Source organism: Saimiri boliviensis, chromosome 3, assembly GCF_048565385.1.
Source record: "Saimiri boliviensis isolate mSaiBol1 chromosome 3, mSaiBol1.pri, whole genome shotgun sequence".
NCBI classification, from domain to species: Eukaryota; Metazoa; Chordata; class Mammalia; order Primates; family Cebidae; genus Saimiri; species Saimiri boliviensis.
This window is the reverse complement of record NC_133451.1, coordinates 136861981-136875128: the sequence shown is the minus strand read 5'-3', so window position 1 is coordinate 136875128 and position 13148 is coordinate 136861981. Positions and strand designations below refer to the sequence as shown.

Genomic DNA, 13148 nt, shown 5'->3' with positions numbered 1-13148 from the left:
AAAATGTTAAAGGAATTAGGGCTGTGTTAGCTCTCTGGAGAGATGACTAAATGATAAATATGACTTTTTATTACTTAAACCATTAACAAGAAGCGTATTAACCATCTCCTTTTTTATCTTTCTAGAGCAAATTTAGAAGTTACACTTAAATTCAGCTTAAAAACAACAAATATTGAAATATGCCTAACACCAAAGATGTTGCAGAATCAGTAATAGTGGAAATCATGAATAAATCAAAGCTCATAAGAGTAAAGTGTACTTGGTACCAGGGTTTTGTTTTAAAGGAGGTATCACATATCTATTCATCTTCTTAGATTTTTGTTGTTGAGATGAAATAGATCTGATTCCCCAAATTTAGTCAATTAGCAAGATCCTGTATTATTAAGAGTTATTTTTTATTTGGTATTAGTGAATGATTTTAGTAACAATTGTTTAAAGAGTTAAAATATTAAAGATGCAGAGAATGGATAATTACCTTTGAACGTAAATAAAAAAACTGAAGAAGTCCCAGTTACATCCACACTATATCATTTGCTATTTTACTTTGGAAAGTTACATATCATTTGTTATATGTATTACACACATCTCATGTAATGCCATGGTATTATTTCTTAAGCAAGATTAATAAACCATAATAACTAGAACAAAAGAGCTCTGTTTCTGGGGTCAAGACATGACAGTTCAGTAGTTTTCTTTGATTTTATACTTTCTTATTTTAGAATCCCTATTCCTTGGACAGTAGAGATACAGTCTTTATTTAAAATGGTGATTGGACTGGATAACCTATTAAAATGCCTTCCAACTTAGCAAGTAACATGTAGACTAGTGATTTCTGTGTTGAATTTAATAATGGAGATATTATGGTGTTCAGAACATCTGAGTCTCTAATAAGAAACTATTTTAACCTCCGAGTTTTATCATTTATCTTACATTTTAATGTGAGAGTTTAGACTAGTTGATTTCTATCATCCCTTCTGGTTTTAAATTTTATAATTTAACAGATTTAAAGAGACAAATATCTCTCACTTTGAAAGTTAACAACAGCCTCTTAGGTCTGTCATGTTTGAATTTTAACGTGAGATCTAGTCCAAATTAAGGTATGTTTTACACCAGGCATCCCCAAACTGTGGCCCCCTGAGGCCATTTATCTGGCCCCCCGCCGCACTTCGGGAAGGGGCACCTCTTTCATTGGTGGTCAGTGAGAGGAGCACAGTATGTGGCGGCCCTCCAACGGTCTGAGGGACAGTGAACTGGCCCCCTGTGTAAATAGTTTGGGGATGCCTGTTTTACACTGTTGGAACTGGTGACTGCTTCTACATGCAGAATTTAGTACATATGGGGTAGGACTAATTATTATTACTAATAGTAAGTAAAGAAAGTAGATGATTCTTTCTTATTAGACACTTTAATTATGAACTTGATGCATTATATTTTTTTCAGAGAACTGAGGAAGAGTGTAATTGAAATAAAAGTACATTATAGACATTAAAATATTCTCAGTTAAACATGGAAGGACTTTAAATTTTTTTCCATTTTAAAAACTATCACTCCCTCTTTTTGTTTAATGCTCGACATTAGCAACAATGTTGGGTAGTCAGTGTTTCTTTCTTTTCTTTTCTTTTCTTTTCTTTTCTTTTTTTTTTTTTTTTTTTTTTTTCTGATTTAGGCAGGGTCTGGCTCTGTCACCCAGGTTGGAAAACAATGGTGTGATCTCAGCTGACTGCAGCCTCCACCTCCTGGGCTCAAGGAGTTCTCCCACCTCAACCTCTGGGTAGCTGGGACTACAGGCGTGTGCCACCATGCCTGGCAAGATCGAGTTTCGCCATGTTGTCCACACTGGTCTTGAACTCCTGAGCTCAAGCGATCCACTTGCTTTGGCCTACCAAAGTGCTGGGATTATAGGCATGACCCACTACTCCCAGCCAGTAGTCAGTATTTCCTACTCTGTAGATAATTAAGGCTCAGAGATGTTTACTAATTTGCCAGGGTGCTCTTGATATCATGTGGTAGCTGGAGCCAGAATTTTAAACTCAGTGTTAGAATTCAAAACTTAGTTGTGTTTATTTAAAAATTGTGTTTTTCCTCTGGTTCTCAAACTTGGTTGTGTTTGAGAATCATTTTGAGTGGCTTTTGCAAAATAATACGTGCCTGTTTCACTGATAATCAGTAGATCTTGTGGAGTATCCCAGATATGTTTTAAAAGCTCCAAAAGTAATTCTTATAATGTTCAAAAATATTCTACATCAGCACCTCTCAAATTTCAAAGTACATACAAATCAACTGGGAATTCTTATGGAAATGCAGGTTTCGGTTCAGTAGGTATGGGGCAAGGACTGAGATTTTGCATTTCTAACAAGCGTCCAGGTGAATTGATGAAGGTCCCCTACATCTACATGATGAATAGCAATGAGATATACTATGTGACATTTGATTTATGATTTGAAATTTATGGCTACAATTCCTGTGAAGGCTATATATAATTCATTCATATTTCTTATAAGAGATATGAAAGCATGTTTTACTATCCCTTACATACCTTTGAATTTCTACTTGAAGAGCTTTTCCTTCATATATGAGAGTAGCAAGTTATGAAATATTTACTGAAGCTTTAAGTCATCTAACTATGGGACTGTATTCACATTCTGTTAACTGATTTTGGAAATAGCAGAGTTCAGTTAAAATCCTGTTTAGATGTCATCTTACCAGATTTCATCATATAATTATGTATTTTGTTTAGTTCTGATAGTTTGATGAAAAGTTTATATAAAAAATGAGCCTGGTAGCATACATTTATTATTAGTCTTTCCCTGAAAGAAAGCAAATATAGTAATTCCACTTAGTGTTTGAATATTTTAAAGGAAATATCAGTAACCCTATATTCAAAATGTACAGTATGTGGAGGAGGAAAAGGATTCTCACAGCTAAAATGTCTACCTTTTCAGGTTCCCCAGCACCACCATTGCCATCTGTTATGTCTCCTAGCAGGATTGCAGCTAGTCGACTGGCTCAACAAGGAAGTGATTTAATTGTTCCTGCAGGTATTCACTGCACTGATTGGATAAAAACCCTTCTTGCTACCGCCGAAGCTAATCTAATTTACTTAGTTTCATAATCACTTGCTTTTTATTCTTAGGTGTGTGTTATTCTGACTTTTTTGGTGGCTGCCTTATTAACAATAAAGGAAATAATTTTTCTAACTATATCCTGTCTTTCTGACTTTTCAGAATAATTAGGCTATGTCTCATACCTGAAACTTAATCTGTTTTAAAATTAAAACATTATAAAATTTGTTTTAAATCATTCTTTCTTTGCTCTGGAGACTGTAGGCTTACCATTTGATCTAAACTCTTATCTTTGCAGCTCTGCCTTCTATTTTCAGTTAAAAGAAAAACAACGTTCAACAGTTAGGTTGGTTGTTTTTAAGAATGGGTTAAGTCCGGGCGCGGTGGCTCACGCCTGTAATCTCAGCTCTTTGAGAGGCCGAGGCGGGCGGATTCCCAGGTCAGGAGATGGAGACCAACCTGACCAACATGGTGAAACCCGGTTTCTACTAGAAATAAAAAATTAGCCAGGCGTGGTGAGGCGTGCCTGTAATCCCAGCTGAGGCAGGGAAGCTGAGGCAAGAGAATTGCTTGAACGTGGGAGGCGGAGGTTGCAGTGAGCCAAGATCATGCCACTGCACTCCAGCCTGGTCAACAGAGTGAGACTCCATCTCAAAAGAAAAAATAGAAGAGTGGTTTAAGTGGAAAAAGGTCTTGTCTTTAACTTACAAATAGTTTGCAGATTGCAACACAATGCTATTAATTTACCAGTTGTACCCAATGAAAAATATTTGGGAAAATCAGTATCTTCATGCTGAATTTGCTCTGCACTTTACTCTTACTGGACTATAAAAATGGACTCCATATTTCTTATATGAAATGTTAACATTTACATTTTGTTTTGTGAGATTTTTTAAAATTCTTAAATGTGTTCTAATTTAATATACCAATGGGAAAAGTTGATCTGGCTATAGGAATAAGTTGGAGAAGAAATTTTTGCTGATCCTAATTTTTCTCTTTTATTTCATTATTCTTTTAAAGTTATTAGAAATATTCTTAAACATTTACGCTACTAATGTTGTGGGATAGAAACTATTGAAATGAAAAATATTTCAGCTATGAAAACTATTTTGGCTTTGAAAAATTTTACTATTAGGAACTATATAGTTGTAGAGTTGCTTTCATATCATAAATTCTTTTTTTTTTTTTTGAGACGGAGTTTCACTCTTGTTACCCAGGCTGGAGTGCAATGGCGCGATCTCGGCTCACGGCAACCTCTGCCTCCTGGGTTCAGGCAATTCTCCTGTCTCAGCCTCCTGAGTAGCTGGGATTACAGGCACGCGCCACCATGCCCAGCTCATATCATAAATTCTTAATTGTTGGAAGAGTACATTGTGAAGACTTTACACTGCTTCTTTATTCATATGGCTCTTTTTGGTTTTCTTGGCTTTTGTGTGTGTGTGTGGTCTCTTGAGAAAAAAGAGGTACAGTGTAGGTCTTGTTCCAACCTAGCTTTCAAATTCTCCAAAATTACAGCAACATTCTGTTGTTCTAGTCTGCCTATTACAGTGAAAGATCACTGTGGGGAATACGTGGCCTTTTGGATTTTTATTGACCAAAATACTTCCTTTTTAGCATCATTAGAGTATAAGATTAGTTGTGGAAATTTTATTTTTTCTTGAAGTAAACGGCAGCTTATCTAGAAAATAAGGCAGATTGCAGCAGGTTTGTTTTTTGTTTCTTTAAAGAAGGCAGATAAGTCACATGGCATTTGTGTTTAATGGACAGAAATGTTCTCTTTTAAACAAAAAAAAAATGGGGTTTCACCATATTGGTCAGGCTGGTCTCGAACTCCTGACCTCAGGTCATCCCCCCAACCTCAGCCTCTCAAAGTGCTGGGATTACAGGCGTGAGCCACCTCGCCCGGCTAGAAATGTTAATTAGGAAACTATCCTCAGCAATTCCAGGAAGTTCTAGTTTTTTACTTAGTGGGAACCTTTTTTATGTTTTTAGATGCATAAGTATTTTAATTTGAACAATGTCAGTGTTTTTCTTTCCCTACTTGTCTTTATCCAGATCGTGTTTTTATCTTTTGTTTTGTTGCAGGTGGCCAGAGAACACAGACAAAAGGTGGACCAGTTATTCTAGCAGATGAAGTTAAAAATCCTGCAATGGAAAAGTTAGAACTTGTTAGAAAATGGAGTCTAAACACGTATAAGGTTTGTAATTATTTATGTCTCCCTAAATGACTCTAAAAAATTTTATTTATATGTTTATTCAAGTCATTATGTTGCAATTAAATGAATATAGAGAAAAATACCATCTAAACATGGTGGAAATACAGTTGGAAAATGAAGTATTTGTTTTATTATTGATCTTTGAATGTAATATAAGAATTTAGTACAAAAGAGTTAAAAAGTTATTGAAATGATTATTAACAGATAATGTACATAATTGAAGACATGTACTGCTTTAGAGTTTATTTAGCTGTAGAGCTACTATAGATATATTTGCTCCTTTCCCTCCTTTTGATACTTTGTAGGAGCTGAAGTCAAGAGAGGTGTCTTAGTTCTCCAAAGTTTGAAATTCTCTGATTTTACTATAATAACTAAGCATTAACTATATGGGCAACACCAGATCGCAAATGAGTTGTGTTTCTAAAGTTTGTTAACATTCTTAGTTGCATTGCTTCAGAGTAATTGGTGATTATTTTTCTTACGCCCTCCATAAAACAAACAAGCAGATTATTTAACCCATATTGTATTTGATATATTACAAACAGCTCAACCCCCAAATCCACTTAGTGCCTTTTGAATTTTAACAGGGACAAGACAGTAGAATTCATGGAATAGTTAGGATGAAAGCCCTAGCAGCTCGGGGTGGAACATTAGCCATAATTCTCTTTATATTTGTGAACTGATTGTGGGTCTAGTGATTAGTAAATTAGTAATTGTCTATATTTTAATACAGAGCAGGTCTATCTTACATCTCAGAAGTGAATTTATTCTTTCAGTTAAGACCTTAAAATAATATGATCTAGAAGTCTTCCACAAAAGTATAGGTTTTCTTAAGATGATAAAAGGTCCGTGAAACATGTCACATGACACTTTCCAAAAATTATTTAACTCATGTCAGTGTAGAATCTGAGAAATGCCAATGGTAGTCTTCAAAAAGTGACTCCTGCTTAAACTAAACTGTTCTCAAATATTCACAGATTTCTACTCTGTCTTCTTGCTGATTGCACATATCCAGTCAGTCATTAAGTCCTATGGATTCTACCTTCTTAATATTCTCTCACCTTTTCCCCTATTCTCCATCCCAGCCTTCACAGCCATAGTTCATATTTATTACTCTCTCACATTACTATAACAACTTCTTAACCAATTCTCTTAGATTACTTGTTTGATTCTGCCTAATGTGGTTTCATCCTTGCTTAAAATCCTTCTGTTGATCCCCACTGTCTTTAGAATAGGATGAGTCTGACCTATACCTACTTTTCCAACTTTGTCTCTTACTACTATTCTTTTCTGTGTATGGATCAAGTGATCCATACCAAATTACCCAGAAACTTCCCAAACAGTCTGTCCTTTCTCACACTTCTGTAACTTTGTCATGAGGTTATATTTGCCTACTGCTTGGAATTCCCCTTCATTTTACTTGTTCATCTTTCATACGAGACTGAGCACGTTTAAACTTTTGTTCATTTGAACCTTCCTCTCATGTTGTTTAGTTGATGTTTTCCTTGTTAGTTATCTATTTGTTCCTGTGTGTCTGTGTGTTATTATGTTTTTTTCTTCTATCTCTTGCCTCTTTTCTTCCATCTCTCATCTGTACAATAATCGTGAGTTGAATCACTATTAAGATTCCATATTTATCTCTTATATTAATACACCACATTTAGCCTATTAAAAATTTGTGTTAATGAAAATGACAACTCTTTAAAATGTACATATGGTATAATACTATGTGAATGAGGCATTATTTTCTTTAAACTTTATTTTTAAATGACAATTTTTTTCATTAGAACTTAACTTGGATATTTTGAGCTAGGCCTGACTTACATAATTTTATAGAGTTAATAGTTGAGCGTATCCAGGGCTGACATATTCCTCTAAACCAAAAAAAAGTTCATAATGTAATAACCTTATGGGGTCTACATGACTCTCTGTGTTGTGACTGCTTTTTGACCTTTTCAGCTCAATTTTTTTTTTTTTTTTTTGAGATGGAGTCTTGCATTGTTGCCTGGGCTGGAGTGCAATGGTGTGATTTCGGCTCACTGCAACCTCTGCCTCTTGGGTTCATGCAATTCTCCTGCCTCAGCCTCCCAAGTAATTGGGATTACAGGCACACACAACCACACCTGGCTAATTTTTTATACTTTTAGTAGAGACAGGGTTTCGCTGTGTTGGCCAGACTGGTCTTGAACTCCTGACCTCGTGATCCACCCACCTCAGCCTCCCAAAATGCTGGAATTACAGGCATGAGCCACTACAACTGGCCTCAGCTCAAATTTTAGCTAATGTTGGGCATTCCTTGGCATTTGGATAATGCTTCAAATACTGATTCTGATTTGGTTAAGACTGTGCTTGTTATCCATTTTACTTGTTTGTTTTTGTTTGTAGACAGAGTCTCACTCTGTTAACCCAGGCTCTAGTGTAGTGGTGTGATCATGGCTCACTGCAGTCGTAATCACCTGGGCGCAAGTGGTCCTCCCACCTCAGCCTCCTAAGCAGCTGAGAATACAGGTGGGCATCACCACTCCTGGCTAATTTCTTATTTTTTGTAGAGATGGAGTCAACATTTGTTGATCAGGCTGGTCTCAAACTCCTGGGTTCAAGCAGTCCTCCCATCTCAGCCTCCCAAAGTGCAGGGATTTACAGATGTTGAGCCACCCCACCAGCCCCATTTTACTCTTGAATAACTTGATTCTGGCTATGTCTTTGATCCGTTCTCCTCATCCTTCATGCTTTCTACCTTTAATTTCTCTGTTTCTTTTGTATATATATATATTTTATTGCACTTTAGGTTCTGGGGTGCATGTGCAAAACATGCAGGATTGTTGCATAGGTACATACATGGCAGTGTGGTTTGCTGCCTCCATCCCTGTCACCTGTATCTGGCATTTCTCCCAAGGTTATCCCTCCCCAACTCCCTACCCCCAGCTGTCCTTCCCCTAGTCCCCCCAAACAGACCCCAGTGGGTTATGCTCCCCTCTCTGTGTCCATGTGTTCTCATTGTTCAACACCCGCCTATGAATGAGAACATGCAGTGTTTGATTTTCTGTTCTTGTGTCAGTTTGCTGAGAATTATGGTTTCCAGATTCATCCATGTCTCTACAAAGGACGTGAACTCATCTTTTTTTAATGGCTGCATAGTATGCCATGGTGTATATATGCCACATATTCCTTGTCTAGTCTATCATTAATGGGCATTTGGGTTGGTTCCAAGTCTTTGCTATTGTAAACAGTGCCACAGTGAACATTATGTGTGCATGTGTCTTTATAATAGAATGAAATATAATCCTTTGGCTATATACCCAGTAATAGGATTACTGGATCAAATGGAATTGCTGTTTCTAGGTCCTTGAGGAATCGCCACACTGCCTTCCACAGTGGTTGAACTAATTTAAACTCCCACCAACAGTGTGAAAGTGTTCCTATATCTCCACATCCTCTCCAGCATCTGCTATCTCCAGATTTTTTAATGATTGCCATTCTAACTGGCATGAGATGGTATCTCCATGTGGTTTTGATTTGCATTTCTCTAATGACCAGTGATGATGAGCATTTTTTCATGTTTGTTGGCCTCCTAAATGTCTTCTTTCGAAAAGTGTCTGTTCATGTCCTCTACCCACTCTTGAATGGGGTTGTTTGTTTTTTTCTTGTAAATCTGTTTTAGTTCTTTGTAGACTCTGGATATTAGCCCTTTGTCAGATGGGCAGATTGCAAAAATGTTTTTCCATGCTCTTGGTTGCTGGTCACTCCAATGATTATTTCTTTTGCTGTACAGAAGCTCTGGAGTTTAATTAGATCCCATTTGTCTATTTTGGCTTTTGTTGCCAATGCTTTTGGTATTTTAGTCATGAAGTCCTTGCCTATGCCTATGTCCTGAATGGTTTTGCCTAGGTTTTCTTCTAGGGTTTTTATGGCCTTGGGTCTTATGTTTAAGTCTTTAATCCATCTGGAGTTAATTTTAGTGTAAGGTGTCAGGAAGGGGTCCAGTTTCTGCTTTCTGCACATGGCTAGCCATTTTTCCCAACACCATTTATTAAACAGGGAATCCTTTTCCCGGTTGCTTGTTTTTGTCAGGTTTGTCAAAGATCAGATAGATGTAGATGTGTGGTGTTACCTCTGAGGCCTCTGTTCTGTTCCATTGGTCTATATCTCTATTTTGGTACCAGCACCATGGTGTTTTAATTACTGTAGCCTTGCAGTATAGTTTGAAGTCAGGTAGCGTGATGCCTCCAGCTTTGTTCTTTTTGCTTAGGATTGTCTTGGCTATGCGGGCTCTCTTTTGGTTCCATATGAAGTTTAAGGTAGTTTTTTCCAGTTCTGTGAAGAGGGTCATAGGTAGCTTGATGGGGATAGTGTTGAATCTGTAAATTACTTTGGTCAGTATGGCCATTTTCACAATATTTGATTCTTCCTAACCATGAGCATGGAATGTTTTTTCATCTGTTTGTCCTCTTTTATTTCCTTGAGCAGTGTTTCCTAGTTCTCCTTGAAGAGGTCCTTTACATCCTTTGTTAGTTGCATTCCTAGGTATTTTATTCTCTTCGTAGCAATTGTGAATGACAGTTTGTTCTTGATTTGGCTCTCTTTAAGTCGGTTATTGGTATATAGGAATGCTTGTGATTTCTGCACATTGATTTTGTATCCTGAGACTTTGCTCAAGTTGCTTATCAGTTTCAGGAGATTTGGAGCTGAGACGATGGGGTTTTCTAAGTATACAATCATGTCATCTGCAAATAGAGACAATTTGACTTCCTCCTTTCTAATCAAATACCCTTTATTTCTTTTTCTTGCCTGATTGCTCTGGCTAGAACTTCCAATACTATATTGAATAGGAGTGGTGAGAGAGGGGCATCCTTGTCTAGTGCCAGATTTCAAAAGGAATGCTTTCCAGTTTTTCCCATTCAGTATGATACTGGCTGTGGGTCTGACATCAATAGCTTTTATTATTTTGAGATACGTTCCGTCAATATCTAGTTTATTGAGAGTGTGTAGCCTAAAGGGCTGTTGAATTTTGTCGAAGGCCTTTTCTGCATCTATTGAGATAATCATGTGGTTTTTGTCTTTGGTTATGTTTATGTGGTGGATTACATCTACAGACTTGCGTATGTTGAACCAGCCTTGCATCCCCTGGTTGAAGCCTACTTGATCGTGATGGATAAGCTTTTTAATGTGCTGTTGCAATCAGCTTGCCAGTATTTTATTGAGGATTTTTGCATCTGTGTTCATCATGGATATTGGCCTTAAGTTTTCTTTTCTTGTTGAGTCTCTGCTGGGTTTTGGTATCAGGATGATGTTGGTCTCATAAAATGATTTGGGAAGGATTCCCTCTTTTTGGATTGTTTGGAATAGTTTCAGAAGGAGTAGTACCAGCTTCTCTTTGTATGTTTGGTAGAATTGGGCTGTGAACTCATCTGGACCTGGGCTTTTTTGTATTGGTAAGCTATTAATTGCTGCATCAACTTCAGCCCTTGTTATTGGTCTATTCAGGGTTTCAGCTTCTTCCTGGTTTAGGCTTGGGAGGGTGCAAGTGTCCAGGAATTTATCCATTTCTTCCAGCTTTACTGGTTTGTGTGCATAGAGTTGTTTGTACTAATCTCTGATGGTGGTTTGTATTTCTGTGGAATCTGTGGTGATATCCCCTTTATTGCTTTTTATTGCATCTCTTTGATTCTTCTCTCTTTTCTTTTTTATTAATCAGGCTAACGGTTTATTTTGTTGATCTTTTCAAAAAACCAGATCCTGGATTTATTAATTTTTTGAAGGTTTTTTTGGTGTCTCTGTCTCCTTCAGTTCTGCTCTGATCTTAGTTATTTCCTGTCTTCTGCTAGCTTTTGAGTGTTTTTAATCTTGCTCCTCTAGCTCTTTCAGTTTTGATGATAGGGTGTCAATTTTAGATCTTTCCTTGCTTCTTATGTGGGCATTCATTGCTATAAATTTTCCTATAGACACTGCTTTAAATGTGTCCCAGAGATGCTGGTACATTGTCTCTTTGTTCTCATTAGTTTCAAAGAACATCTTTATTTCTGCCTTCATTTCATTGTTTATCCAATCAACATTCAAGAGCCAGTTGTTTAACTTCCAAGAAGTTATGCAGTTCTGAATGAGTTTCTTAATCCTGAGTTCTAACTTGATTGCACTGTGGTCTGAGAGACTGTTATGATTTCCATTCTTTTGCATTTGCTGAGGAGTGATTTACTTCTGATAATGTGGTCAATTTTAGAGTAGATGTGATGTGGTGCTGAGAAGAATGTATATTCTGTGGATTTGGGGTGGAGAGTTCTGTAGTGTCTAGTAGGTGGATCAGTTGAGCCCAGGAGTTTGAGAGCAGTCTAGGCAACATAGCAAAACCCTATCTCTACTAAAAATACAAAAAATTAACTGGGCATGGTGGTACATGCCTATAATCCCAGTTGCTTGGTAGGCTGAGACATGAGAATCACCTGAACCTGGGAGGCAGAGGTTGCAGTGAGCCGAGATCAGACCACTGCACTTCATCTAACCTGGGCGACAGGGCAAGACTCAGTCTCAGAAGAACACACACACACACACACACACACACACACACACACACACACAAATATTTATATATATATAGTTTCTGTATTATTTCTGGGGCAGAATACAATCACAATATAATACCATGCTGTCTGGGCAAAAGTAAAGAACTCAGTAATATCTCTTCCTCTTCCCCCACTCCTTTCATTCCTTCCTCTTTCTTCTTTCTTTCCTTCATTCCTCATTCGTACACACATATATACAAGTCATTTAAGGGGGAAGACAGAAGTAAAAGAGCATTTGACAGCAATAAGAGAGTAGTATTTTAGTATTCTTATTATTCCTGTATTAACAGCCTATGTTAGTCTTAGTGCCAAAATCTCTGTTTTATGTACTAAACTTGGAAAATAATGTACTAAACTTGGAAAATAATTATGTGAGCAAGTTCTTATGGCAGTATATAAGATTGCTAGATAAGTCTGAAAATGTCCTTTGAGTAGTAATCATTATTAGACACATCTGGTGAATTTGCTTTCCGAGTCCTGATCAGTTAAGGGAACTGATGGTTTTCAGTTTGTTAGGCTAGCTTGTTTGAATCCAAAAAATGGTATATGCCATATGCTCTAGTATTTATATTTTGTTTTGTTTTTTCTTTCTAAACAAAATACATCTTCCACTTTTAGTGTACTCGACAAATTATCTCTGAGAAGCTAGGCCGTGGCTCAAGAACTGTGGACCTTGAACTTGAAGCTCAAATTGATATATTAAGGGATAACAAGAAAAAATATGAAAATATTTTAAAACTGGCTCAAACATTGTCGACCCAGCTTTTTCAGATGGTGCATACCCAAAGGCAACTTGGAGATGCATTTGCTGACCTGAGTTTGAAGTCACTAGAACTTCATGTAAGATTATTTTAAATAAGTATTAAGGATGGGAGAAAATGATAATAGAAGTATTCTAAGAAGTAATTTGTTATATTTGTGATTTTCTGATCTTAATGAAAATGGAATTCTCAGATTTTCTTTTAAGATATTTTATGGCTGGCATGGTAGCTCACGCCTGTAATCCCAGCACTTTGGGAGGCCAAAGCAGGCAGATTGTGAGCTCAAGAGATTGAGACCATCCTGACCAATATGGTGAAACCCCGTCTCTACTAAAAAATACAAAAAATTAGCTGGGTGTGGTGGTGCACGCCAATAGTCCCAGCTACTTGAGAGGCTGAGGCAGGAGAATTGCTTGAACCTGGGAGGTGGAGGTTGCAGTGAGCGGAGATTGTGCCAATGCACTCCAGCCTGGCGCCTGGTGACAGAGCAAGACTCTGTCTCAAAAAAAAGAAAAAAAAAAAAGAGAGAGATTTTATATCACTTTAGGAAGG

At 37.1% G+C, this 13148-nt stretch overlaps 1 protein-coding gene across 5 annotated transcripts in view; it reads left to right on the top strand.

The window, feature by feature from the left end:
* ARFIP1 (ARF interacting protein 1) overlaps nt 1-13148 on the top strand; it is a 121881-nt gene that overhangs the window by 84869 nt on the left and 23864 nt on the right. For 2 of the 5 annotated variants that reach the window (XM_010338595.3, XM_010338596.3), the window contains exons 4-6: nt 2943-3038; nt 5148-5260; nt 12454-12675. In XM_010338595.3, the coding sequence (XP_010336897.1) occupies nt 2943-3038; nt 5148-5260; nt 12454-12675 (431 nt within the window). The remainder of the gene's footprint in view (nt 1-2942; nt 3039-5147; nt 5261-12453; nt 12676-13148) is intronic. The other 3 variants (XM_010338598.3, XM_010338597.3, XM_074396818.1) reach the window with 2 other exon arrangements.